At 41.9% G+C, this 27,216-nt stretch overlaps 1 protein-coding gene across 3 annotated transcripts in view; it reads right to left on the bottom strand.

Annotated features, from left to right (window-relative positions):
* Positions 1 to 843: 843 nt before the first annotated feature.
* Positions 844 to 27,216, bottom strand: part of GOLGA3 (golgin A3) — a 46,624-nt gene continuing 20,251 nt past the window's right edge. For all 3 annotated transcript variants that reach the window (XM_069961057.1, XM_069961055.1, XM_069961056.1), the window contains 17 exons: positions 26,987 to 27,189; positions 24,947 to 25,084; positions 24,633 to 24,794; positions 22,983 to 23,351; positions 22,692 to 22,769; positions 20,733 to 20,996; positions 18,927 to 19,021; positions 16,470 to 16,686; positions 15,058 to 15,201; positions 14,655 to 14,852; positions 12,714 to 12,830; positions 12,312 to 12,451; positions 11,977 to 12,109; positions 10,475 to 10,597; positions 9,486 to 9,650; positions 7,780 to 7,940; positions 844 to 6,405 (listed from right to left, as the gene is read on the bottom strand). In XM_069961057.1, the coding sequence (XP_069817158.1) occupies positions 6,219 to 6,405; positions 7,780 to 7,940; positions 9,486 to 9,650; positions 10,475 to 10,597; positions 11,977 to 12,109; positions 12,312 to 12,451; positions 12,714 to 12,830; positions 14,655 to 14,852; positions 15,058 to 15,201; positions 16,470 to 16,686; positions 18,927 to 19,021; positions 20,733 to 20,996; positions 22,692 to 22,769; positions 22,983 to 23,351; positions 24,633 to 24,794; positions 24,947 to 25,084; positions 26,987 to 27,189 (2,894 nt within the window). In that variant the 3' untranslated portion in view covers positions 844 to 6,218. The remainder of the gene's footprint in view (positions 6,406 to 7,779; positions 7,941 to 9,485; positions 9,651 to 10,474; positions 10,598 to 11,976; positions 12,110 to 12,311; positions 12,452 to 12,713; positions 12,831 to 14,654; positions 14,853 to 15,057; positions 15,202 to 16,469; positions 16,687 to 18,926; positions 19,022 to 20,732; positions 20,997 to 22,691; positions 22,770 to 22,982; positions 23,352 to 24,632; positions 24,795 to 24,946; positions 25,085 to 26,986; positions 27,190 to 27,216) is intronic.

The raw sequence follows: 27,216 nt of genomic DNA, 5'->3' as shown, positions 1-27,216 counted from the left end.
ATCACAAACCGTTCAGAATCGACCACAAAAAGCCTTCTGTGTAATATCAGACATCTTAAAGGGGAAGTTTGGTGAAAATGTTTTTTCTTTCAAATCAACTGGTTTTAGAAAGTGTAATTAACTTCTATTAAAAAAATCTCCAGTCTTCCAGTACTTATCAGCTGCTGTATGTCCTGCAGGAAGTGGTGTATTCTTTCCAGTCTGACACAGTGTTCTCTGCTGCCACCTCTGTCTATGTCAGGAACTATGCTGAGCAGTAGCAAATCCCCATAGGAAACCTCTCTAGACTGAAAAGAATAAACCACTTCCTACAGGACATACAGCAGCTGATAAGTACTGAAACACTTCAGATTTTTAATAGAAGTAAATTACAAATCTTTGGCACCAGTTGATTTGTCTCTTATTTATTTTTCTGCTGAATACCCCTTTAAAGCGTTCCTTCCATTTGTAAAAACTTTCAATATGTCTCTGTGGCTGTGTGCTTTACTCCCCAGCTAGGTGCTTCTCCCAGGTTGTTGGGGTTCTAATCATCCAGATTTCAACTTATCCAAACTTTTGACAAATGTAATGTATGAAAAGTCTTTGCAAATGACAGGGACACTGTAAGTTTTGATTTATTTCACTCGCCAGAAAGCAGCTTCCCAGGTCTGCTGGTCAGTGTGAGGAAAACGTGGCCACAAAGTGACAACCGAAAAGCCATTCTGCAGATATAGGGGGAGATTTATCAAACATGGTGTAAAGTGAAACTGGCTCAGTTGCCCCTAGCAACCAATCAGATTCCACCTTTCATTTTCCATGAATGAAAGGTGGAATCTGATTGGTTGCTAGGGGCAACTGAGCCAGTTTCACTTTACACCATGTCAGGAGCTTTTTCTGTCATATAAATAAGAATATGGGCAATACCCTTCCCTTCTTAACGAGGCACTCGCAGCAAAAATGATATTTTGTGGTCTATAAGCCACTTTTTAGTGTACGATGCATTGTGCTTTTCCAACAATAAGACCTACTCTTAAAGTAAGGCCTAGCTTTTTTTTAAATTAAAATAGAAAGCCCTACTGCAAAGGTAAACCCTAGTTAAAGGGGTAGTGCGGCGCTAAGAAATTATTCACAAAGTTATACAACTTTGTAATGTATGTTTGTATGTATGTTATGTATGTGAATCGCCCCTTTCCCTGCGGCACACGTCATCAGCTGCTCAGCCACGATTGGCTGAGCACAGTTATGCTCAGCCAATCGCGGCTGAGAAGCAGATGACACGGCAGAGGGGGGTCGGCATCAGGAACAGCTGCAGCGATTCGGCCAGCCTCCTGAAGATTACGTCGTTGACAGAAGATTGGGGACGACGCGAGATGCGGTAAATAATAAAGTATAATGCACCAACACTTCCGGGTCTAGCGTGGGGGGGGGGAACACGGGGAAGGGGGCGATTCACATACATAAAACACATTACAAAGTTGTATAACTTTGTAATGTGTGTTATTTTGTGAATAATTTCTTAGCGCTGCACTACCCCTTTAAAGTCAGCTGACACTGGGTGGCTGAGCATCAGCCAATCAGAGCCAGTCTTGGTATGCTCCGCCCCCGGCTGCTCAAAGGGGGCAGGATGGGTAACAAGATGCACAGTAGGGGACACCGAATATGAGATGGAGGGTACGTGGGTCAACTATGAGGGTTGGGGGGGTAGAAAGTATAGGGACTATCTGCAGATGGAAACACACAGTATACGGGAACAACTATAAAGGGAGGGAGGTGTACAGTATGGCTAAAGAACTACAGGGGGGGTATACAGTATGGGGGCCTTACCACAGAGGAAGGTAGAGTGGTATACAGCATGGGGACTACCTGCAGGGGGGTTGTATACTGTATGGAAGATCAACTACAGAGAGGGGAGGGAGGTATACAGTATGGTGGTGCTTTACTGCAGAGGGGAGAAGTATAAAGTAAGGGGGAAGAGAATATACAGTATACTTTTTTGACCTCCTATTTAGAGTGCCACAGTATTTTCTTCAGTTTATTTAGCTTACACCTTTGACCCAGGTGAGACTGGAGGCGCCTGCCATTGTTTTTTGAGTGCTGCAAAGAAACCAGGTGTACGGCCACGGCCACACTTTGTCGTCTTTGGCCATTTGACCTCTGTTTTCTTTTTACGAGTTATTTCAAAACAACAACCATTATTTGTAGAATAACCACCGATGTTTTCACATTACAGCTGTTATTTGAGCGCAACATGACAACTGGCCAAAAAGACATCTCTGTCAAATGGCCAAAAAAAAGGTTGTGTGGTCGTGGCCTGTGTGTGACCCACAATGTACACAGCCATTTAAAATTATGACCGACAGGGGTCGACTAAATATTACTAAGGCATCAACTAACAGGTAGACTATAAACTTATTTCAGTTAGATTTTCTGATTTACAGCAAAAAACATGGAGAAAAAAAACCTGAAAAATTAATCCCAGCAATTGAACATACAACATGTACAGGTCACACGTACAGATGTCAGTTTATATGTAAGTGCATTACAAACCTAACACGGACGTCTAATAAAGCAGAAGTGTGAAGGGTTGAAAGCACCTATGTGTCTATTCCGCCTACAATGTCAGTATGTTACTGGGCAGTTACATCATATAAAAAAGAACATTTGTCATATGTTCTGACATACAGAAACCTGAGGTGGCTCACTATGCTTTATAATATTAGAATACCTTTTATACTTGTAATTCTGACTAGAATCCCTGGGTGTAAGGAATAGAAAACCACTAATAATTTATACACCATTATATTAGGATAAAACCGTGGGAGAACGGGATGGATATACGTCTATATCAGGGAGCAGCACATGCAGCAATTCTCTAATGCACTCTTGTAATAAGCGGAGAAATCAATAAGGTTAACAGGACAATGATGTCCTGATCAATTACCCGACCAATTCTGGACATACAGTATAAGAAAGGAAGACAGCGGCATTTTATTTTGTATCCCAAGTATCTAAACACAGGTCTGGACCAGTGTTAAGAGGCAGACAAAGCGTATCGGTCACTATTTTTTTTTTTTCAACAGGGGTTGTGATCACAAGAACTTTTGCAATATACTCTATTTTTTAATCAACGTTATACACACAGCCAAACTATGCTCCACGCTCCCTTTCCGTTAATATTTGGCCTTTTCACTGCTAAAAATAAGAGACCAAACACAGGAAGTCCCAGTCCTTTGTACATTCACACAAAGAAAGACACCTGCCCATCCTGCCGGTTGTATCGAAAGTATGCAGCTTACCAGGAGACAATGCTCTTTGTAATTCAACAATTCAGTCAGTATAATGTCACTGTGTGGTTACAGAGGTTTTGGTGCTGTGCGATAGGAGAGCTGACCATACAATGTGAGAAGCCCCACTGAATGTAGACTCACAGCCGCTGTACACGTGCACAGTGAAGACTTGTTCAGCTCTCTGCACACTCAGAAATGACTGTCAATCATTACCAAGCCATGTCTGTAAGCGCACAAAGGACTGGGACTTACTGTGTTTGGTCTTTTTTGACTATAGAAGCATAGGGTGTATAGACTGCAATTTTGACAGGACGGGAGACACCTAGTGGCTACATGTATAATGTACATCCATTAGGTACATCCTCTTTAATATGACCCACGGATAGTATGGCCCCGTTACGGGGAAGCCGGTGCCGAGGTCCGTTTTTTGAACCGCGGCCTGGTTCCTGTGTACAGTGCCGTTCTATCCACGGGTACTGTCCCGGGGCTGAAGCACTGGAGGCAGGCCGGCCCGCCCCCAGTGGGAGGGATTTCCCTCCCCTCTATGACGCGGCTCCTTTAGAATTAATGGAGCCGTGTCATAGAGGGGCGGGATTTCCTCTCACTGTGGACGGCCCGGCCCGCCTCCTGTGCTTCAGCCCTGTCCCGTGATGGTACATCCTCTTTAAAACATAGAAAACTTAAAAGAAAGAGTATATTGTATGTGATCACAACCAGTTTCTTAAAAAAATAAATTCAACAAAGAAATGTTACTACCAATGAAGAAGAGAAAACAAGAAATTGCTTGCTATGTGTCTATAGCAAACCCATGTGGAAAGTCAAGGACAGATAATCTCTGGAAAAGCAATAACAAAAGCCATGCAGAATGAAGTAAAAGAACAAATATAAAGGAGAGAAAAACTACCAACCTAGAAAAATAAGATGTGCTGTTGAAGTAAATTACATAGATGTAGCATGAATATACTGCTTGGGCTAGGTTCACACTGCATTTGTGTTCACATTTCACATATACATTTTACACTTTTTGAAAAAGGATAAAAGGAAAAAAAAATAAATAAGACCAGCGTGGCAGGGGAAAATTTCATTAGTACAAACTTACCTTTCCCCGTGTCCGCGGTGGGGCCAGCCTCGGGACCCCCGTTGGTGGGGGGGTCATTACAACAAAATGCCTGTCCCGGCTGATTGACTGGCCGCTCAGCCAATCAGTGACTGAAGTGGCGTCCCGCCCCAGTAAGTGACTGGCTGAGCGTCCAGTCCATCAGCCGCGTCAGACGTGTACACCCAGAAGATCCCGGAGCCTGGTGCGGGTCCTGAGGCCGGTCCTGCCACTCACTACAAGCACAGGGAACGGTAAGTTTGTACCTGTTATCAAATTGCCCCTGCTGGATTTTCAAGATGGCCGGTCTTCTCCTTTAAATGTAAACACAAAACACAGAAATTACTCAGTGGTTGGTCTAAATGCTTAGAGTCTCATTCTCCATTAGAGTGGACAATCACTACAAACAGCTGCTCCTAATTTGAAAGACTCAACACTACCATGTAATCCCACATTGTTTCTGTAGTGGCTGCAGCAGGGGACAAACTTGGTCACCTACAACTTCCACTGGCAATAACCATTTATCATAGGGGGCAATCCATTTATCATAGGGGGTATCGGCTACTGGATCAAGGTAATCAGTTAAGACCAGGGCTTTCCTGTGTCTTTTTGTAGCACTACTTCATTGATTTTTAAACTTTTCAGTCCAAAGCGGTACATTAAGTTACATGCAATCTTGTGGACTAGAACTAACTAAAAATCAAAGTAGCGCTACAAAAAGTTGTGTGTAAGGGGGCATTCACAAGTCCGCAAAATACTGTCTGAGCACGGATAGGACCTTGGCACTCCCGGCATCTGCATTCATTATGATGCCAGGAACTCCAGAACTGTTTAAAAGTTTGCGTTACTGTACTGACACGTCCGGTCTGCAGCATTCTGTCCATACACAGACAGTATTTTGCGGATGTGTGAATGCCCCACTAACCCAGACCTAATGGACAACAGATTCTTAGTTGCCCACATGAGACCACTATTAAAAGCCAATATTACCAACACCAGTCACGCATTTTATGAAAACTTCCAAAAAACTGCAACCTAACAAATTACAACATTTACACAGCTCATATACACAATGCGTCAGATCTCACTAAACATCTTACCACAACAGTCCAGATTGGTTTCCTGTACATGGCACCAGCAATACATTTTCGGCATGTGTATTAGTCCCACAGGGTATATTAAACATGTACGTGAGATGTCACCCCAACCCCCACTCTCCTGTGCTGTATGATTTTTCTAAATAGAACCAAATACTGGTAGTAGTAGGTTGCCGACTAAATTCTACAACGTTTCCTGAAAGCTACGATGATGGGAGGGGGAGCGAGGGTTCTACCTGCCACATATCATAAATAAAAAACCTTAAATGGTGACATTTACACCAAACCTTCATTTGTAAGTGTGCATTAGTCTTCAAGTAAAAGTTTCTCATGTCTATGCTGCTGACTTATTCCTATGACTCCATATTAGTAGATGGTAGAGTACATTGACCATCAGCAGTTCCGTAGTAACATGGGCACAGAGGGCAGCATATGTATTTGCAATGACTTTGCATTCTTCTTACATTATCTGTGCATTCTGGGAGGAAACAAGAAAAATGAAGGATAGGGTCATAAGAAACTTGGAAATAAGACTCTATGCTACATACATCCTTCCTTGCTGCTACAAAAAGGCACATAACGTATGTGTGAATAACACAATATACGAGCCATCAGATCCCCATATGTCCAATAAGGTTTCTTTGACTTCAGACATTTAAATTAGTAAAAATGTGCTGTGCTCTTTTCTCAGTCAGCAATACAGACAGAAATGTTCCCCTCAAGAAAGAAGAAGCAGCCATGATAAAAAAAAACAGCAGTCTATAATGCCTGCTCTTTTCCTTCGGTGTCAGTAACGTTGAGGTTCTGATCCTGCAGTGCACCGGTCACAACCTGGGCGTCAGGTAATGTAAAGTCCTGTAGTTGTCCCTCAGTCCATGAATTCATAGATTCATGCACGGTTATGGTGTGCTCTTCCATTTGCTTTTGTAGACTGTCCATTTCCTGTCTGGAAAGCAAACATGAAAAGATGAACCCAATATAAACTCTGATTACTTTGTAAAAGTTCATTTTACTACACTATGCTGCCAGATTTTTTCTTCATATAGATATATACTGGTTTACAAATGATAATCTACATATATCTATCTACACATCTATATCTATCTATCTATCTTATATCTATCTATCTATCTATCTATCTATCTATCTATCTATCTATCTATCTCCTATCTATATCTATCTATCTATCTATCCCCTATCTATATCTATCTATCCCCTATCTATATCTATCTAAATAGATAGCTATATGGATATTTTCTACATTATATATCAATTTAAATTCCCAATTAGCTGACTGTTCTTCTTGCAATATTCTATAGTTATGGTTTAGAGCAGGGCTTCTCAAATGTTTTGTACCTAGGTCTCATTAGACCATGTATGTTGATGCTGGGTCCACAACAAACACATAAAGCTGCGTAGCTCCGGTGCCCATATCATCCCCTGGAAGCGTCAAACCTGCACTTCAGTGCAGCAATATATGCTTGTTTATCAGTGATATATCAGAACCACAGCGTGACAATAAATACTGCTCCACCTGTAGTAAAGCAACACTGCATTGCAGAAATATATACTGCTCCACCTGTAGCAAACCAACACCACAATGCACCAATAAATACTGCTCCACCTGTACTAAACCAACAACACAGTGTAGCGGTCATGTCTCCATCCCAACCCCTTAACCCACCTGGCAGATTTCACCCTTTCCTACCCCCTCCCACAATAATAGCTGCAATGACTCCCACACCTCCTCTTCAAGTGGCAGATATTCTCTCCAAACCTAATTTATCCCCTATTCACCACTTTCTCTATTCACAACCCAAGGACAGGGTTGTCTCCCTGGTAATATACTACCCTGAAGGTGGAAGAAAGTCCCTCAGCAGCTCCTCTGCATTCTCCATGTTCAACTACACTGCCCCCTAGGTAAAAGACCTGAGAAATAATGGTCATGTGATCATGGTTGCAGGTTCTTTACCTATTGTAAGTCCGGAGCGTACAGTGATAACGCCAGGGTGCAATTATCAATGTAATCTCTGTCTGGAGCCTCTGTTGTGCCCCAAAGATTAGTTATATTAGTGGTGGTCCAGGTGATAAGACTGCTAGAATGAATGGGAAGAGGCGCTCAGCTGAAAATAGTTTCTCCTAGTCATCTCTAGGAGCACTTCTCCCCATTCCTTCATCCAAGTGTGGGGGTCTCAGCAGTTATACATGTAAACTTAAAATATTACTTATGAAAGCTGAAACCAGAGTCCTTTGTAAGCCCAATCGTGATCAGTTTTAAGAATGGCATTCTATTGTGCCACTAAAACAACTACATTATTACTTTAGTTGGCGAAGACAGCTGTTCAAGTTTTTCAGAGGCTCTCTGCTGATGGTTGTAGGCTTCAGGAGCTCTTCTAGCAGGGAAGCTGGTACTGGGCAGTCAGGGATCTTAACCGGTGTCACAGGGTTGGATGACGTGACATCCCCTTTAAACTCTTTCCTCTGAAGATGAAAGCAAAAAAAGGATATAAATCAGAAAGCAATAAGGCATGCACTCTTTACAAAGCATGCTCATAGCAACACAGATAACAGGTAAAAATGCTACATATACACAGCTTAGGCAGGTATGACATCCTGGGAACATACACTAGAAGTGTCAGGTCAGGTTATTCTACAGCAGCTGGCTAGCTTTAACATACGACTACTATTTTACCTATTGCCTAGGAATATTACAGGTATTCATGCATTGGTGTATATGTGGCCCGATAATTGGACCAAGTGGTCAGCCACTAAGCCCTTTTGATGATCAGAATATCTCAACATTGCACAATGTTTCAAACACATTAAAGGGGATATCCAGTGCTTCAAAAACATAGCCACTTTCTTCCAGAGACAGCACCACTCGTGTCCAGCTTAGGTGGGGTTTTGCTGCTCAGTTCCATTGAAGTGAATGGAGCTTAATTGCAAACCGCATCTGAAGTCGAGACAAGAGTCGTGCTGTCTCTGAAAGAAAGTGGCCATGTTTTTGTAGCACTGGATAACCCCTTTTAAGAGGATCTGTCAGGCCTCTATCAGGTACAGAGCTGCAGATACAGGCAGATAGCTGTGGCACTTCAGCTTCCCAAAATTTTATAACTTTGCAAATGGCCACCAGCAAAGACCTAGGCATCATTTGTTTTATCTTCCGATCACCTAAATGACTGTATGACAGATTCCCTTTAAAAGGCAACCTTTCCAAGTGTCTCCCTAACCAGATAGATTGTTAAAGTTATTTCGCAAGTTTAGGGTATTACATTTGCCATATGTGAATCTCCTGATGCATATGGCAAAGGTCTACAGATCCTCATAACACCACAAGTGTCATTCTGGCCTCCATTAAAGGGGTTATCTACTTTCTAGCAAAAACAGCACCACACTTCTCCTCAGGCTGTGTGTGGTATTACAATTCAGCTCCATTTATTTAAATGTAACTGAACTGCAAACCAAACTGAAATTGAGGACAAGAATGGTGCTGTTTCTGGAAGAAAGCAGCTGTGTTTTTTAGCCTGGATAGACCCTTTAAAAGGTTTCTGTTTAGTTGGTAAATGAAGCCACACAGAGAGCTGGGTCAAGTTTAAAAAAAAAGTACACTGTGTGGTAATAATTTATGTTTTTTAAACTTGAAAGCCTATTTATGACAGATAACATTAAAGGGGAACTATAAGTAGGTTAGGACCCCCTAACCAGCCCGCCCCTGTCATGATCATCAATAGAGGGGGCGGACCTGATTGATGCTCAGAGGGGTGGTAGCCATGCCGCCAGTACCCCTAATGGCTTAAAGGCACAACTAACAGCATGGGAACAGCGCTAAGGATTCATCGTCAGTTCTCAGTGTCCACTAGGGAGCTATCAACAGGTTAGATTCATCTAACCTGCTGATATACCTATGACATTTAAAGAGGAACTATGTCAGGAAGTTCCCCAATGTAATCTTAAGCCAACCATGAGTAAGTGTTTGGTGTGCATATTAATATGTATGGGGTATGTTTTTTTATTTTACTATCAAACCTTCTTAGTCCGGCTTTGACGAAGATCCAATTTTAATTGCTGATTCTGTTGTAGCAAGGTCTTCATACTGTTTTTGAGCTCTATGACTTTTGTCTGCAGCGTTAACTTATCCTTCTGGGTCATGGTCAGATCTTCACGTACAACCTCCAGTTCAGCTTTAAGATTCTGTGGTGTAACAAGAGGACAGTGTTACAAATCAACAAGGTTTTTCTATACTACATTGAATCTTGGCTTTGTGGGTCACCAAACCAAGATGTACTTAATGCTGGTTTCACGCATCGCCAGAAGCGGATTCAAATGGGATAGAAAATATAAAGGGAGGACTTGTACTTCTTTTTCCTATTGGATCCACTTCTGAGTTTGGCACAAAAACTGTCATGTTTGAAATCAGCATAAATGCAGCTAAAGCTGATAAAAACTACATACAGCGAAGGCAGGCCATCACTGACTGATAAGCCCCAGGGGCCCCTACTAATCCATAGTGTTGCCTAGTAATTCACACATGTGTTGCCTGCATAGCAAGTAGCTATGCAAACTGACCTTAGTTCTTTCCTTATCAGGACTGACAGAGGTTCCGGGTGTCGGAGATTCACTGATTTATTATTTATTTTTAAAGATCAGAATGTTACTGCTTTATTGAGTACTTTAAAAAAAAAAAAAAGCTGTTACAATTAGTTCACAGGATTTAGGGTCCTTTCACACAGAGATTTATCTGACAGATTTTTGAAGCCAAAACCATGAACAGACTATAAGCAGGGAACAGGTCATAAAGGAAAGACTGAGATTTCTACTCTTTGCAAATCAATTCCTGGCTTTGGCTTAAAAAAAAAATCTGTGAAACAATGTCAGATATCTGTGCGAGTAAAAGGACCCTTAGTGATATTGTTTGTTTTATGTTAACAAACTGAAAGAAAATGAAAATACATTACCTGCCCGCTGAAATATCACAACTAGAGAAGAAGCCATAGCTTGAAAAATTTTTTGCATACCTGAAGCAATATCTGAACACTCTCCAGTTCTCTTTGGTTACGCTGCTCCGTCATATCCAACTGTTGCTTCAGAGATTGAATCTCATGTTCTTTCTGTTCCACCTCCCACTTTAGATCTTCAACCTGGAAATAAATTAAAATAGAATGAGCGGTATAAACCAAACCAAGTGCCAGAACTGCTTATCTGTAGTCGTATCGTATAATAGACAAAATAGAACAAAACAAAATGTCACATCTCCCCCAAAGTGGTATAGAGACAAACTACAGATCATGGCTTAATCAATGCAGTCATCATACTGCATAATTTAGGTCACAAAAACTTCATTCTCCACAGGCATTTCCATTTAAGATGGACTCTTAGGGTATATTCACACTGAGTAAATCAGGCGGAATTCCACCTCAGTGTGCCTCAGTGTGCCGGAGCCCGTCTATGGACCAGTCTATTCGCTGCCGGAAGCGACTCTGTACCCACAATCTGCCCCCCCCCCCCCAGACCGCTTGTAACTTTAGATAGCTGCTTTTAATCTAAGATCTGTCCTGGGTTCCGTTCGGCAGGTGATGCAGTTATTGTCCTAAAAAACAACTTTTAAACTTGCAGCCCTGTGTCAAATTGGCGTGCCCTAGAGTACCCATGCCTTAGGATTGCGACACCCCTCCGTCCCTCCTCCCTGCCCTCTTCATGAGGAATGCCCCTAGAACCATTTCTGCTTTTCATCACCTGTGTGAACACTGCACATGAGCTGGATCGTTAAGGCACCTGCGCAAAGTTCATACAAGTGATGAATAGGAAAAATCCTACCCAGGGGCGTTCATAATGATGGGGAGGAGGGACAAAGAGGTGTCGCAGGCCTAAGGCATGGATACTCTAGGCCACGCCAATTTGACACAGGGCTGCAGGTTTAAAAGTTGTTTTTTAGGACAATAACTGCATCACCTGCCGAACGGACCCCAAGACAGATCTTGGATTACAAGCAGCTATTTGACCGTACAAGCAGTTTGGGGGGGAAAGATTGTGGATACAGAGTTGCTTTAGGGTGCCTTCACACCTACCGGATCCACAGCAGGTTTCATGCTGCGGATCCCGTGCCAATCATCACTACATCCCGCTGTATGTGAGTTAACCCCCCGCAGCCGAGAGCATACATAACCTGCTCGGTGACGCGGCTGCATGTGAGTCTCCCGGCTCAGGTCCTGCTCAGCCAATCAGTGCTGCCGTGTCAATCCCACTGCGAGTATGTGCTTTCATAGGGATGAATGGCACTGGATCCACAGCGGATTTCGGTGCGAATCCGCAGCGTGAAATCAGCTGCGGATCAGGTAGGTGTAAAGGCACCCTTAAAGAGAATCTGTATCTCTTTTTTACTAGGCATCTCACTAGCCATCCAACACCCTGCTCTGCAATGAAGAGGGGAAACAACCCTGAAACTGCTGTCATCCCCAGTCAATGTTCTAAGACTCCTAGATAGAGGGAAACACTAATTTAAAGGGACAATTCTTATTACCTCTTGATTAACTTGGGGCTTCTTAGAGAGTTGATCGTCTAGTTCCTTCTGGAGCAGAACCAACTGGGACCGTGCTTCAGCCAATTCCTGCTGAAACTGTGACATCTCCTGAGAATGCTTCTCATCCTGAGACCTGCAGGACAAAACATTATAAATGAAGTTCAGGACATATAGATCCACAAAAGCAAGTTATGGAGCAAGGAGTACTAGATACAGCACAACTAGTCCACCTAGCTTTATACTGTGGAGTACACAATCTATATTACCTCTTTTGGATCTATTAGAATTTAGCAAGAGGAGAATTTCAGAGATTTCATTTCCTTCCTAGAACTTACTGCAGTTTTTCAGCTTCAGCTTGAAGGGCTTGAATCATCTGTTCCTTCGACTGAAGTTCTTTCTTAACCTCGCTCAGCTCCAGTGCTGCAGCCCTATAGTGCCTCCTGTTGTGTGCAGCTTCTGCCTTAGTGGCAGCGACCTATGGATAGAACATAATGTGATACTTTGATAGAACTCATTGATATTATAGAGATTTCTCAGTTAACTACATAGAATCAAATATGTTTCAGATGTATCAATCATATTATTGCCAGTATATACAAAGATACTTCCCAAGAAGCCCAGGCTACATCTCACAAACCTAACAAGATGTTATGCAAATTAAAATTTATCAATCAAATAATAATAAAGTTCCCCATCACATATGTCCAAGTATATACTTGCTATAGTATATGCTTTACCTGCTCGGCCAGACTGGTGACCTTTGCTTTCTCTTTTTCCAAAGCATCTTGCAGACTCTGAACTAGCTCTCTCATGTGTTTATCTTCCTCCTCTTTACGTTTCAGCACTGCTTGAACCTATAGGACAGATACAAACTATCACTCGAGTAGAAGAAAAGTAGTTTAGCAGCATATCAGTTGTTCAGTCTATCTTCTTTGATACAGAGCAAGCACAGAAAAGTAGATCCGGCTCCCCTATATCTCATGGTATACCTGAAGCAGCATGGAGGACATTATAGAGAAGTACTGAGCAGTTCAAACTGTAAATTAAGCTCTGGGGTGAGATCTAAGACAGTAAAACTTGTATAGTCTCTTTGTACCCTTTTGTTTGCTTTTGGCTCTCTTCATTTATTTATTCCACCTTTCCATCTCCCTTCTCCATAAAATTGTACAGGCAGCATGTAATCTAATCCCTCAGTGAGCTGCTAGTCCATCTTTTAAACATAAGTTGGACCTCAGCTGATGTTTTCAGAATAAATTCAACATGAATACCAGTCTAGGCTGGGTTCACACTACGTATATTTCAGTCAGTATTGTGGTCCTCATATTGCAACCAAAACCAGGAGTGGATTGAAAACACAGAAAGGCTCTGTTCACACAATGTTGAAATTGAGTGGATGGCCGCCATTTAATGGCAAATATTTGCTGTTATTTTAAAACAACGGCTGTTATATTGAAATAATGGCCGTTATTTACAGTTATATGGCGGCCATCCACTCAATTTCACCATTGTGTGAACAGATCCTTTCTGTGTTTTTAATCCACTCCTGGTTTTGGTTGCAGTATGAGGACCACAATACTGACTGAACTATACGTAGTGTGAACCCAGCCTTAAAATGTATATGCATAAATAGCATAGAAATTTTTTATCCCCTTCCCGTCAGTAATACACATCAGTACCGACGGGCAGGGGTAAGCCTCTTACCTCTTTCCTGTCGGTTCGGTGATCTGTGGATAGAGTCTGCTCTCAGGCATGCTCTATGCACAGATCCCTGATAACACTGATTGATGCTATGCTATAGCATAGATCAGTACATGCAATCTAAAGATTGCATGTTTTACAGTAAAAAAAAGTGTAATAAAAAAAGTTTTTAAAAGTATTTAAAAAACACATAAACCCCCTCCCAATAAAAGTTTCAAATACCCCCTTGCCCATTATAAAAATAAAATAAAAAATAAAAAAATTACAATATTACATATCGTAGCATGCAGAATTGTCCGATCTAGTAAAATATAACATTATTGTTCCCGCACAGTGAACAGCGTAAATGGGGGGGGGGAAACACACACCAGGATTGCTGATTTTATTAAATTATACATCAGAAAAAAAAATTTATAAAAAGCAATCAAAATTTTTCTGTTACACCAATATGATATTAATAAAAACTAGAGATCATGGAGCAAAAATGACACCGCAACCAGCCCTGTAGGTGGAAAAATAAAAGCGCTATGGCTCTTAGAAGGCGGGGAGGAACATTGCATTAATTTGACCCGGACATCCGGGTTCTGTCTTGAAGGGGTTAATAAACAAATTATAATTGACTAGGCCCTATTGAACCAGGAGTGTTCTAGTAACTCTGGGTTGCAGGGCAGACTTATCAGCATGCTGCAGACTTCTGTTTATAGCAGACTTATATGCAGGGAATGCAGCTACAGACTGCTGATCTAGGGGGCAGCCACAGGGAATACTAATTTTTCTAGCATGCCTGAATGATATTATTGTAGACCTATTCTCAGATTCTTTAAAAAATCTCCACAACGGAAGGTCACTGTAAGACATGTAAGATTCCAGATGTCATATGGTAAAAACAAAGAATTTAGTTATGCAACTGATATTTGAATATCAGACATCATATGTGTTGCCAGGAATAAAACATTTTGGAGCAATAGAGCCATATGTACCTGTAGGTTCAGTTGTACCAAATCTGCCTCTCTCTTTGCCAGAGCCGCCTCAAGTATACTGTTGTGTTCACGTAGAGCAGCATTGGACTGTCCAAGTCCAGCCAGCTTCCCTCGTTCATGTTCCAATTCTAGGGTCAGTTTCTTGTTGAGATCTTCTAATTTTTTGATTTTTCTTTTAAATCCACGAGATTCCTGCAGCTGCAGCATGAAAAACATATTAAAGAGTTAGTAACTGAGATTGTGGAAATGTAATACTAACATGTGCCAAAAACATTTAAAAGGAAACTAGTCATGTGGCTGTATAGGATATAGCACTGTGTATAAGATAGCAATCCTCACGTGTGTCTTTTTACACTAACTTCAATGATAATTTGGGCTGTATTTAATATTCAGTTTTGCTCACCTCATCTTCTAGCTCAAGAACTTTCTCTCTATATTCTTCCAGTTCCTGGCTGGTGAGTGATATAACCTCTTGCAGCTCACGCTCCAGCATAGCCTTACTATGGCTTACAGCCTGTAATTCGCTTTTCAGTCCATTCAGTTTTTCCTGCAGACAAGACATTAAACATTATGACAACATATTTTCTTATAGACTTACATTAAGAATATGGCCGGTCAGAGAGTGCATCCCGCTACCGAGATCTCTCCCTGGCTATATCTTCTGATTAGAGCAGGTGACAGCAGTAAGACCAGTTGTGATCAATTACTTTTTAAATGAAAAGTTAATTTTAGTGAGAGGTATGCTTTATCTATTAGCATAATAATTCCCAATATTGCTTAAAAAGCCTAAAGAAGATCTGCCATCCCCCGTGCTGGGGTGAAGGCCACCTGACCCCCCGCTAGAGACACTTATACTTTACCCCTTTTCTCCAAGTTCTGTGCCTGGAGCTGGTCCCGGAACAGAGATATCTCCGTCTGAAACCCGGCGCGCGTGCTCCTGAGATGAGTCCGACACCCATAGAGAATAAATGGAGCAGTCATTCTCTATGGGCATCATTCTCATCTCAGGGGAGCACGCACACAGCTGCCGACGGGGATATCTCCGTCCCGGGACAGACTCCAGGCGCGGGACTTGGAGAGAAGGGGTAAGTATAAGGGCCTCTAGCAGGGGGGGGGGGGGGGGGGCCTTCACCCCGTCACGGTGAGTGACAGGTTCCCTTTAAAGAATAAAATTATATTTTTACTATGCTGACATTTGAGACACATACTTACCTGTCCCACTCCACCACTCTTGCCGGGTCCTGGGCCACCCGCTGTCTGCTTCCGCCAGTGATATTAAAACATCCAGTGATGTGCTTTTTACACCAGAAACAAAAGCTCGGTATAGCCAGTATAAACTCTATACTGCAATTCCAATTCTGGCAGGAAAAGCGTGCCACCAGATGTTTTGAAATCACTTATGGAGGCAAAAAGCAGGTCGCTCGGACCTGCACCCAAACTGAGACAAGAGTAGTGCAAAAGTGGACATGTTTTTGTAGCACTGGATAACCCCTTTAATACATGGTGCAAAAGCGGCCATGTTTTTGTAGCACTGGATAACCCCTTTAAGACAAATGTCAGTATAGGCATTATTAAGTCATCAGATGATGTTCAATCATAGATTCATATAATGCCTACTGTGTTTACTTTATGTTTAGTAAACTAGTACACTAGTCAGGAGATCCTGCATGTCCAGATTACCAGGATCCCTTATAGAGAAAAGTTGATGGACTCCTATACTTAAAATATGAATAATAATATATTTTCAGTGCCTTTGCCCAACATATTCACTGCATATGCAGCGTCATCAAGGGGAATGGGGCACAATAACAATACCTGAAAAGCTTGACTGTCACCTCCTTCTGATATTTGCGCTTTGAGTTTATTGAGCTCGGCCTCCATTGTTTCTTTTGCAGTCAGAGCTTCCTGAAGACGTCGACTCAAGATTCCAACTGCATTCTCATATGCTTTGTGTTTGACCTTCATCTCCTTCTGAGCACTTGTCAGGTCTGAACCCAGTCTCTTCATTCTCTGCTTCTGTTCTGTAATTGCACTTTAAATGCAGCAAGGAAGTGCTAGTTTAGGATAACTCAGTTGGGCAATGTAGAGTAGCATAAAACACAAAAACTGTACACCTATTTCAATGGGTGCATGTTCCCTAAAAGGGTTATATATTTTTATTTTGAATAATTTTATATTTATAATGTATTTAGAGGTCATCATAAAAAAAAAAAATAATACAACCATAGAGGTTAGGCACTTGTGCAAAGTATTTGTGCCAGCAATCTGCCCTCCATACGAGGTTGAGCTACTGATCCACAGCATAAGGCGGGCATAGAAGGGAATTGTCCAAAACACCATTATGTGACCAGATGTTTATGTGAACTCTGACTGTAGAACTGACAAGTATTTTTTACTATTTATCTAGACAGTACCCAATACTTATTTAATATATGGAATAATTTACTAAATTAAAGGGTACTCCTGTATAGGGCAAAAAGATATTAGGCTAAATAATACTTTCCTACTTCAGTCCCCTCGCAGTTTCTTCCTGTCCTCCGTTGGTTTCTACTTGTTCCCCCTGCCAAAACAAGATGTCTCAAGCAGGACCTGCCTGCTTAGCCAATCACTGACTGAGTCAGGACAACTCTGCAGCATGTGATTGGCTGAGAGGCCAGGTCCTTCTCAGAAAAACAGGAAGAGGAGACAAGCAGTGGGGGATAGAACAAGAGCAGCTGCGGACCAAGATAAGGATCGGGTTTTTTTTTTTGTTTTTTTTTTTACAGCTGCCCAACTATAATACACATTTTTTACTACTATAACATCCCTTTAATTCAGTGCTCCTTAAACTGTGAGGCATCCCCTAGTTGCTGGTTAAGCACTTTTCACTAAAGTCACTATAAGCTGCAGAGCGTACAAAAAGCTCTGGTTTAGGAACATTATTGACTAATTTTGTACTTATTTCAATGTTATACAGAGTTTGTATAACATTCTGTTATACAAAATGATAGCCTGAGCAATAGTAATATGTCTGCACAGACTTCCACCACCATCCCAGCATCCACTTGGTCAGTCTGGTCAGGCCCAGGCATCACTGTGCTCTATTGGTTGAGTCTACAGTAGAAAAACTTTGAGAAGTGTTGCTCAAAGCCCACCCATAATCTAAGCTTGTGTGTAATAGGTTTCTATTACATGAATTGTGCTGTTTGTCTGAAGCACATTCTCATAGCCTGAAGCTGCTGAAAATCCTCACTTCCTGGTCCACTCTGTCTCCACTCCTCTGTTTTCCCCCCTCCCTTCTGAGACAGTGGTCACATGATCTGTTTCTCTTATTGCTGGGGTTACAGATGAGTAACACCTCATTTGTAACCCTGCCCAACACTGACATCATACAGTGATCACCCGGCCAAAGGTGGGAAAACAAAAGCCTCTGTTTTTTTTAAAGTGTGAATCTGGGTCTAGGCGCAGCATAGACAAGTGGTAAAGGTGTCAAATAAATGTGGGGGGATCGGAAGTGCACCTATATGCATTTTGTGAATTTTTTATTTTTTTATGGAATTGCTGGAGTTCCCCTTTAATATCTTTCCCTGATGTAATTTATGTATATTTTAAACTAACATAAGATATTTCAAAGTACGTACGTAACTATCTAACTACCTATATAAGAGATTTTGTTTCTCTGGGTGCTGAACAGTTGTGCACATATATTTATACACCCATCCAAAAGTCTCTACAAACACATCACCTTCCTCTGAGCCTGCTGTATAGTGTGATAAGCCAATAATGTTTTCTAAGGCTGGGTTCACACTGCGTTTTTGCAATCCTTTTTTTTTTTGTCCGCTTTATGCAAAAAAAATCCATTTGTGTGGATCCGTTTTGATCTATTTTTCCACTGACTTCCATCATAAAAAAAAAATAAAATCAAAACACATTTTTTTGGCCTACAAACAAATGTGGTCAACCACATTTTTGTGTATGATAAGGCGGTCCCGGCCTGTGATTGGCTGAGAGGTCTGACAGCTCAGTCAGGCCGCTCCGGAGTTGATGCTGCGAGCAGGACCGGGATGAAGACGGAGCAGAGGAGAAGCCCAGCTAGGTAATGTGTGCTGCTTGAATCATCGGTCGCCCGCCGCACATTGCTATTCCACGCTTTCTCTATTCCACCGAGTGATAAATCGGGCCGATTCGGCCGAATATCGCTCCGTGGAATAGGCCCCTTACAAGCATTTGGCAAGAGACAAACCATTTACAATTCTAAGAAACACACTGCAAATTATGCTAAAAAGCACTTACTGCTTTGCTTCATTTTGTAACAGTTCTATTTGTTCCTTTAGGGCAGCATTGTCCTGGGTTAGAGAGATCAGCTGATCTTTATCAAACTGTATGGACTATAAGTAAAAAAAAAAAAAAAGATGATTAATAAGAATGTGCAAGCTGTGTAGTAAAGGTAATTTTGTACTGTTATAGTGCAGCAGAAAACATATATATATATATATATATATATATATATATATAAAGAGAGAGAGAGAGAGAAAATCCAATGGAGCTTCTTACACAGACCACCAAAAAATTAAAGGACAAGTGCCATGAAAAACTTTTTCCCAGTAATTGAAGCACATTACAAAGTTATATAACTCTGTAATATGCTTCAATCACCAATCTGCCTCCCTTCCCTGTCTTTTCCCCCCACCACCCCCACCAGGAAGTGTCCTGACTCACACAGACCTGATTACTGTCGTCACCGTCACCAAGCTCTTCTCTCAGCTCCTTCTCCTGTTACACTAGCCTCCCCCCTCCCCTGCCTTGTCAGGTGACAGGCTTGCTCAGCTCCCATTGGCTGAACAACTGCAAGCCATCACTTGTCACATCTCACTTGCTTATCTTCCCTCAGACTGACTCCCCTCCCCTCATACCCTCTCTCCTGCTGCCCTGGACTCAGTGAAGGAGTCATGTCACTAGAGAAGATAAGCTGAGGAAGCAGAGTCACCTGACAAGGAGGGGAGGGGGAGGCTGGTGAAACAGGACCTAGAGCAGCCCTCCTGCTGATGAAACTTAGGACACTTCCTGGTGGGGGTTGGAGGGGGGAAAAGACAGGGAAGGGAGGCAGATAGGTTATTGAAGCATATTACAGAGTTATATAACTTTGTAATGTGCTTCAATTACTGGGAAAAAGTTTTTCATGGCACTTGTCCTTTAAATAAAATTACTAGAGCATATAAAATAGGGTGGCAGGCAGGTAAGGTGTACTAGTGATATTATTACACGGGATGATTATCGTGCGAAAAACCGTTATGTCGTTCTGTGTAATTGCAGGCAACAATCAAAAAATCGGTCGTATGTCGTTGATTTAGATCTGAACCTAAAATTATCGTTAATCGTTCGCTGTAATTCCACATTCGTTCACTCAAGTTCCACATTTGTTCACTAATCGTTCAGTGTAATTGCACGTTGTCCATTGTTTTGCTGGGATCAGAAGGAATAAACTATCATAACAATCGCAGTAACGATTGTATCTAACGAACATCGTTCTGTGTAATATGAACAATTAACAATCTTGTTTGCGATCGTTTATCGTTAGTCATTGTTAAAAATCGCTCCACGTAAGCCTCCTACCTTAAGATTATATTTGACTGTTTTTGAATGGCTATTATATTTCAAAGTACATCATTGATAGACAATATTTTGCCTCCCGCTATTGTACTTTCCCCTGCGTGGGACCTGCTTCCTTCCTCCTTTCTTATACATTTCTGCCATTGTTGTAAAACATTCATAAAAACTTTCATAAAAATTACATTTATAAAAAAAAAAAAAAAAAAAATCGCTCCACGTAATAGGACCCTTAGGCTCTCTGACTAAATCTAATAAGTACGTGGTAAAATATCAGGTGTGCTTTGAAAACAACCATTTATCATGAATTATATCTTAGGACAACAGGACTAATGGCATCTGTATTGAAACATTATTAAATGTTGTCTATGAGTCAGTCATTCTAGTGCTATGTAAGTTCAGGATGTGCAAACAGCAAGAATCCTGGCTAAAGTAAAATTCCATCCACTAGGTATGCATAATCTACAAGGGTAAATGCTTTTTTGCACAAACCTGTAAACGGATTTCCATTTCATCTCGGTCATTCTGTGCAGCCTGGAGATGGGACTCGAGCTCTTCCATCTGCTGTTGCAGCTTAGCCATTTCCTTCATTACCCGGGCTTTTTCCATCTCTGCTGCTGACTTCTCACCTTGAAGCTTTAACAGTTCTCTTCTGAGTTCTTTCAACTCTGAATCTAACTTTTTCTTGGTAGCTTTCAGCTCACTGATGAGTTGGTCTTTGGAGCTAGCATCCCTGCGATAAGCTTCTACCATCACCTACCATGGAAAATGTTGATTTTATAATTTGCAGTTTTATACACTTTTCTTTTAATACTAAAGCAAGAGTGGAGAAATATAACTAAAAGCTTTAAACGGGGAACTTTCAACCGTTTAGACCAATCTAACCTGGTGTTAGCCCCCTACTGTGCACAGGGTGCTAAGGAATGGCACAAAAGATGAAGGTAAGAGACTTCATCTTCAGCGCTCAGTGTGCCATAGGGAGCTATCAGCAGGTTGGATTTGTCTTTCCCCTTTAGCATTTTCTTAATTTATAAGTGATACTGTCTCCCCTTTAGTCTTGCATCATTTCATCGGTGGACTATGTCAGCCAGGTGGGGCTTCACAGCAGCTGGGCCCCATGTCCCTCCTGAGTGACAATGTCCAATGACGAAATGAAAAGATTTAGAGCATAAAGAGGACACAAGTTTTATACAGGTATATATTGAATATGCAGCATCAAACTTGCTGATGGGGTGAAGACCTGCACATATAGTAAAGGGGGGGGGGGGTAGTATCACTTTAAAATTCTACCTACAGAAGTCTTGCATCAAATGCAAAATGGGAACTGGGCCTGATCACGGATGTAAACTGCATAGATAAATATATAAACAAATTCTTCACATGATTGATATTTATTGGATAGTAGCATGTCACAGGGACATGTAAAAAGCTTTATCAGTGGTGAGACCCCCACCAATCAGGGGAATAAGCGGGGAACAGCATGTGGCACACTGCACTCTGCATTCATTGCTTTGGGGTGACTCTGTTCCTGTTCTCGGGATTGGCGAGGGTCCTAGTGTTCAGCCTCCTAGTAAATCAGCTTGTTATAACAAACTCAGATGGGAATACCCTTTTAAAGCCCTCACATTGAATATACATATGATGAACAGATGCCGACATTCCTACAAAAAATCTGTCGTGTGAATTTGCTCTAAGGTTATGTTCACACTGAGCAAATTTGGCGGAATTCCGCAACGGATCTCTCAGCCGCGGAGGCCCACCGTGCTCAGTGTCCCGATGTCAGTGAACAAGAGAGGGCGCGCGCTCCTCCGCTGCCACCGCTCAAAGAGGTGACGTGTCACTTCTTTGAGCGGAGAGCGGCTGCTGCAGAGGAGCATGCACTTTCCCATAGACGGGCTATGGGACACTGAGACAGGCGGGATTCCGCAGCGAAAAGTTCCGTCACGGAATTCCGCTGTATTTGCTCAGTGTGAAAATACCCTAATAGAGGAAGGTGCATGTTGGTGGCTGCTACAATTACAAGAACAAAAACTTCAAGCATGCACCCAGTGTTTCTAGGTCTCCGGAGAACCATTATTCTGCAAGTGTCAGGAGAAATTGTTTTACATGCTGATCAAAACCTTCACATTTATTCGCTCTGACTTATTGAGGGGATGAAGAGGGGAAAACTCCAGAGTGTTCGTAACCCTTTTACTGTATGGTTGTACATCATAATTTTTTATTGTTTTAAATTATATTACCAACCTATGAAGAAAAGAAACTAGGAACAATAAACATTTTACATTAAATTATGATATAATTTACAACAAACCTCTATTTAAAAAAAAAAAAAAAAAACGCTGTTCAAAGTACGTTTGGGCAGAACAATACACAAAAAACACAACCTAACCAAGTTATACTAAACTAATCACTGCAATAAAGCAATCATAAAAGGGAGCTTTTACGACTTACTTTCTGTTGGACAAACTGTTCCTTCACTTTCTGTGTTTGTTTTTTGAGATTGTGGTTCTCTTGCTGCAGGGTTTCCACCTACAAAAAATAAGAATGGTTTGAAGCGAGTCTCTTCAGTCTAAAAAACAACTCATTTGTACATATTGCTGGATTAAGCTTTAGCTTTGGCTGTCCATACATGATGGGAGTTGTAGTTTTGCAACAGCTGGAGAGCCTAGGTTCCCTACCCCCTGCTTTAGGGCCTAAAATAAAACATGCCATCACAAGCAAAAACTCAATTTAATCTGTTACCTGTCCAGATTTGACAGCAATATCTTGACGTAATTTTTCTAGTATTTCTGCTGCAGCTTCTGTTCCTTCCTCTAATTTTTTGGCTCCTTGATCCAGGTCATTTTGCTCCATCTTAGCTGCCTGTAAGGCAACCTCTAGAACGATCTTTTGGTTTTGAAGATACTGGATAGAATCATCTTTTGCAGACAGATCATCTTGTAGCTCCACAAGCCTGGCTTCAAGTTCATCGTATCTCATTTGGAGATCGTTCAGTGACTGATCTTTGGTGTGAAGAGTTTCTTGAGCTGAAGTAAGCTGCCTCAAGATCTCAAGATGTTCCTGCTGGAGCGCTTCAAGCTGCAAGTCTTTCTGGTTCAAATTCAGCTTCAACTGAAGAAATAGCAAAATGTAGATTTAAAGTGTCACTGTCATTATAACTTTCTATATCTAAATCAACAGTAGATGTGATATAAAGCAAGTTTGCAATTTACATTCATTATTTTTTTTAGTTATCATGGAAAACATGCCACTTCCTGTTTTCTAACAGTTTTTTTTCTCCAAAAACAGGAAACAGTCACAAAACAGGAAGTCCTGTGAATCCCAGGCCATCTGAGCGCTCACAGAGAGAAGGCAGTCATGTGACTCATGGACATATTGAGCTGTGACTCTCTGTTATGGCCGGGATTCCTGTGTTTAGTCTGTTTTATACAACCAGCACAAGTGAGAAAATCTGCCTTCAGATAAGATTCACATGTACCAGATTCGCAGTGGATTTCACGCTGCGAGTTTGCAGCAAAATCAGCTGCAAATCCTGGTACTGTGATCTACAATAGGGTACATACCCTCAGTGGAATTTTCCGCGCTACAGCTGCATCTGAGACTCCTGGCTGCTGTAGGTCCCGCTCAGCCAATCAGTGCACAGCCCCATTGCAGTCACTGATTGGCTGAGCGGGACCTACAGGAGCCTCAGATGCGGCCAGAGCACTGACCAGGTAACGTATGCTGCAGGAGGTTAAAGGGGCCGGCGTTACATACTTGCAGGGGAATGAAAATTTCACTGCAGGTATGTAACCCCACTGAAGATCACAGTGCCAGGATTCGCAGCAAACTTGCAGCGAAAAATCCGCTGCGAATACAGTACATGTGAAGCTAGACTGGATCTGGATTTCTGTTACGTTCAGCTTTGTTTTACAGAACATATACTATCCATTTAGATTTTAACAGTTATAATGACAGTGACACATTAAAGGGGAACCTTCAGCAGGTTAGACCCCTACTGCTCATGGAGCGCCAAGGAAGATGGTATGTCTCTTACCTTCTTCCTCAACACCGTTCCTGTGCTGTTAGCAGTGTAGTCCTCGGTCCAGAGCACCATTAGGAGCACTGCCCCGCCCCCATCGTATGAGCCGGCCCGCTCTTTTTAATGATAATCATTGAAGCGGATTAGCCAGATCGGAGAAGATCCCTTAACGGTGCTCCGGACCAAGGAAAACACTGTAAACGGCATTGGAATAGTGCCGGGGAGGAAAGTAAGAGAAATACCTTCCTCCTCAACGTCCCCTGCATAATAGGGGATAGTTCCCCTTTAAATCAGATTAGTCCAATTCATACAATGATATCCACAGACATAACCTATATGCATTATACATGCTAATACATTTATAGCCAAACCTGTTCTACTTCTTGTTCTAAAGCAGTAGCAGAATCTGCAAGTTTTTGAAGCTGCTCCCTCTCCATCTCAAATTCATCCAATTTTCTCTGCAGGTCTTCTTCTACCATATGTTTCGCTTCTTGTATTTGCTGAAATGCCGCTTCCTGGTCCAACATGTCAGCCTGTAGAGAGTAAAAGTGACATTTGATGGGAAGGTCACTTGACGTAAGATCAAGAAACTTTTCTCAGCCCTTTAAATCTACACACAGACAGTATGCTTCTCTACAAATTACAATATACAAATTTAGCTCTGAATTAAGAGATGCTCTATTACCTCAATGGTTTGCAACTGTGCTGCGATCCGTTCCTTTTCTTTGATTGTCCTGTGCTGTGTCTCAGTCAGCTGGTGTGAGAGGGTCACATTCTCTATTTTAAGATGTTCCAGAACACCAGCCTGGCTCATCTGCCCAGCCTATGGACACATGAAAGAATAAAATCAATCCCTTGGTGTCCCACACTCTTTATGCCTCAAGAATTGTTGGTCTGATCTTCCCCACCAGCAGGTACTTATGTTATATTAAGTATCTTCTGATCCTGTGATTTTGCCCTCCTTATTTCCCATTACTAATACATCCTTTATCTGTCATCACCTTCCTTTTGAATTTGCCGGTTGTCCAGGAATTACTACTGTGCAACCTTTTATTTTTGCATTTGTAAAAAGAAAAATAAACATAAAAATAAATTTACATTTAAAGAGTACCTGTCAGTAGAAAAAAAAAATTGCCATGTCAGAGGGACATACCAGAAGAAGGCAGGGTCCACCAGCGTCATGAATAGGATTTTGAAGGCAAGTGAAGGACTGGATGCACGCTAGTTGACCAGCAATCCCAAATGCCAGTATGTCAAAACAAAAGCGCAAGAGAGTCCAACAGAGGCCAAAAAGTTCCAAGCTTTAATTGCATAACAGAGCATATAGCAGCAACGATACGATCTACAAGGTCTTAGTCATGTATGCTTGACAAAGGACTTTGTAGGTGGAAGTGTTGCTGCTGCTGTATACTCAGTTATGTGATAAAATCTTGGCATTTTTAGCACGTTACTGGATACTGTTGGACTGAAGTGTTAAAAACCTGACCAATCAGTAGAAAGAGCTGGGAGAGGTCCACACTGCCACACACTCCTCTCCCCGCTCTGTGTCTACAACCTAGACGGACCCCAGAGACTTATATTTACAGTGTCACTGTTGTGTGCTTTTTTTTTTTTTTGCAGAAATCAATAGTATCAATATGCATTATCTGCATTAAAAAAAGACTTTCCCCAGGCCCCCTTCCACACTCTCATCCACTGCTCATTATCAGGAAATCTCGACTCTTTTACATCAGTCGAGCCCTGTGTAACCTATAGAGAGGGGAGAGGGGGGGGGGAAGGGAGGAGGGAGATTAGTCGCCAGCTGAGAACAGAGAACAAAGGATTACACAGTGGGAGCTGTGTGAAAGACGGTATTCAGAGGTCAGAGAGGTCAGTGCTGACTTTAGAGGAGATAGCCTGGTGATGTAGCTGTAAATTAACTCTTTGTTGTCCTGTTTTGGTGCCTCATCTCCCTCCACCCCTCCCCTCTCCATATGAAAACCATGAAGACAAGACATGCATTTTTCGGCTAATAAACCCCAAATGCAAAGTTTCTTAAAATCGCCTATATTATTGATTTCTGCAAAAAAAAAAAAAAAATTAAACGACAGTGACACTTTAAAGTGACACTGTCACCTCCTTTTTGCATTTTTGCATCTCTACACAGGTGTAAAGGGTAAATTTAGTGTTTTTCATACCTTATTTCATATCATACGTCATGGTGTTTGTTCAAGTAAAAAGTGTCCTTTTATCAACTGCAGATTGTATTAAGTGGGCGTGACCTCGCGGCATTAGCGCCACTTAGCCACGCCCCACAACGGCATCATTGGACCCGCCCCCTCGCCGGCCATTGGAACGGGCTGGCCGAAAGGTCTAGACCCCACCCCCTTTACGTCGGCCAACCAATGGGCGTCACGGGGGCGGAATCAACAGTGCAGTTGTGGGCGGGGCTAAGTGGCGCTAATGCCGCAAGGCCACGTCCACTTAATACAATCTGCAGTTGATAAAAGAACAAACAACATGACGTATGATATGAAATAAGGTATGAAAAACGCTAAATTTACCCTTTACACCTGTGTAGAGATGTCAGACTGCACAAAGGGGGTGACAGTGTCACTTTAAAGTCCACCTTAGCCACATAACCAGGAGTGAATGCATGGAGCATGGTCATGTCAAAAGTTTATTTTTAATGACAGTATCCATTTAAATATGAACAGTGCCTATTATTACAGACCTAGGAAATTACCTGTATGTTTGCCATCTCGCTCTGGAGTCGGACCCGTGCCTCTTGAGCCAGTGTGAGTTGCTGTTGGTACCACTCACGTGTCTGCTGCAGAGACGTTATTTCTGCCTTTGAAGCCTTCAGTTTGTTTGTTAACGTTGTCCGGTCCAGTTGCACCTGCTGCAGCTGGTACTGAAGTGACACAGTTTGTTGCCGCAGATCATGAACTATGTTGGATAAAAATCAGATATTAT

Source organism: Dendropsophus ebraccatus, chromosome 3 (genome assembly GCF_027789765.1).
Source record: "Dendropsophus ebraccatus isolate aDenEbr1 chromosome 3, aDenEbr1.pat, whole genome shotgun sequence".
Classification (NCBI taxonomy): domain Eukaryota; kingdom Metazoa; phylum Chordata; class Amphibia; order Anura; family Hylidae; genus Dendropsophus; species Dendropsophus ebraccatus.
The sequence above is the reverse complement of the archived record's forward strand: the minus strand, read 5'-3'. Positions and strand labels throughout refer to the sequence as shown.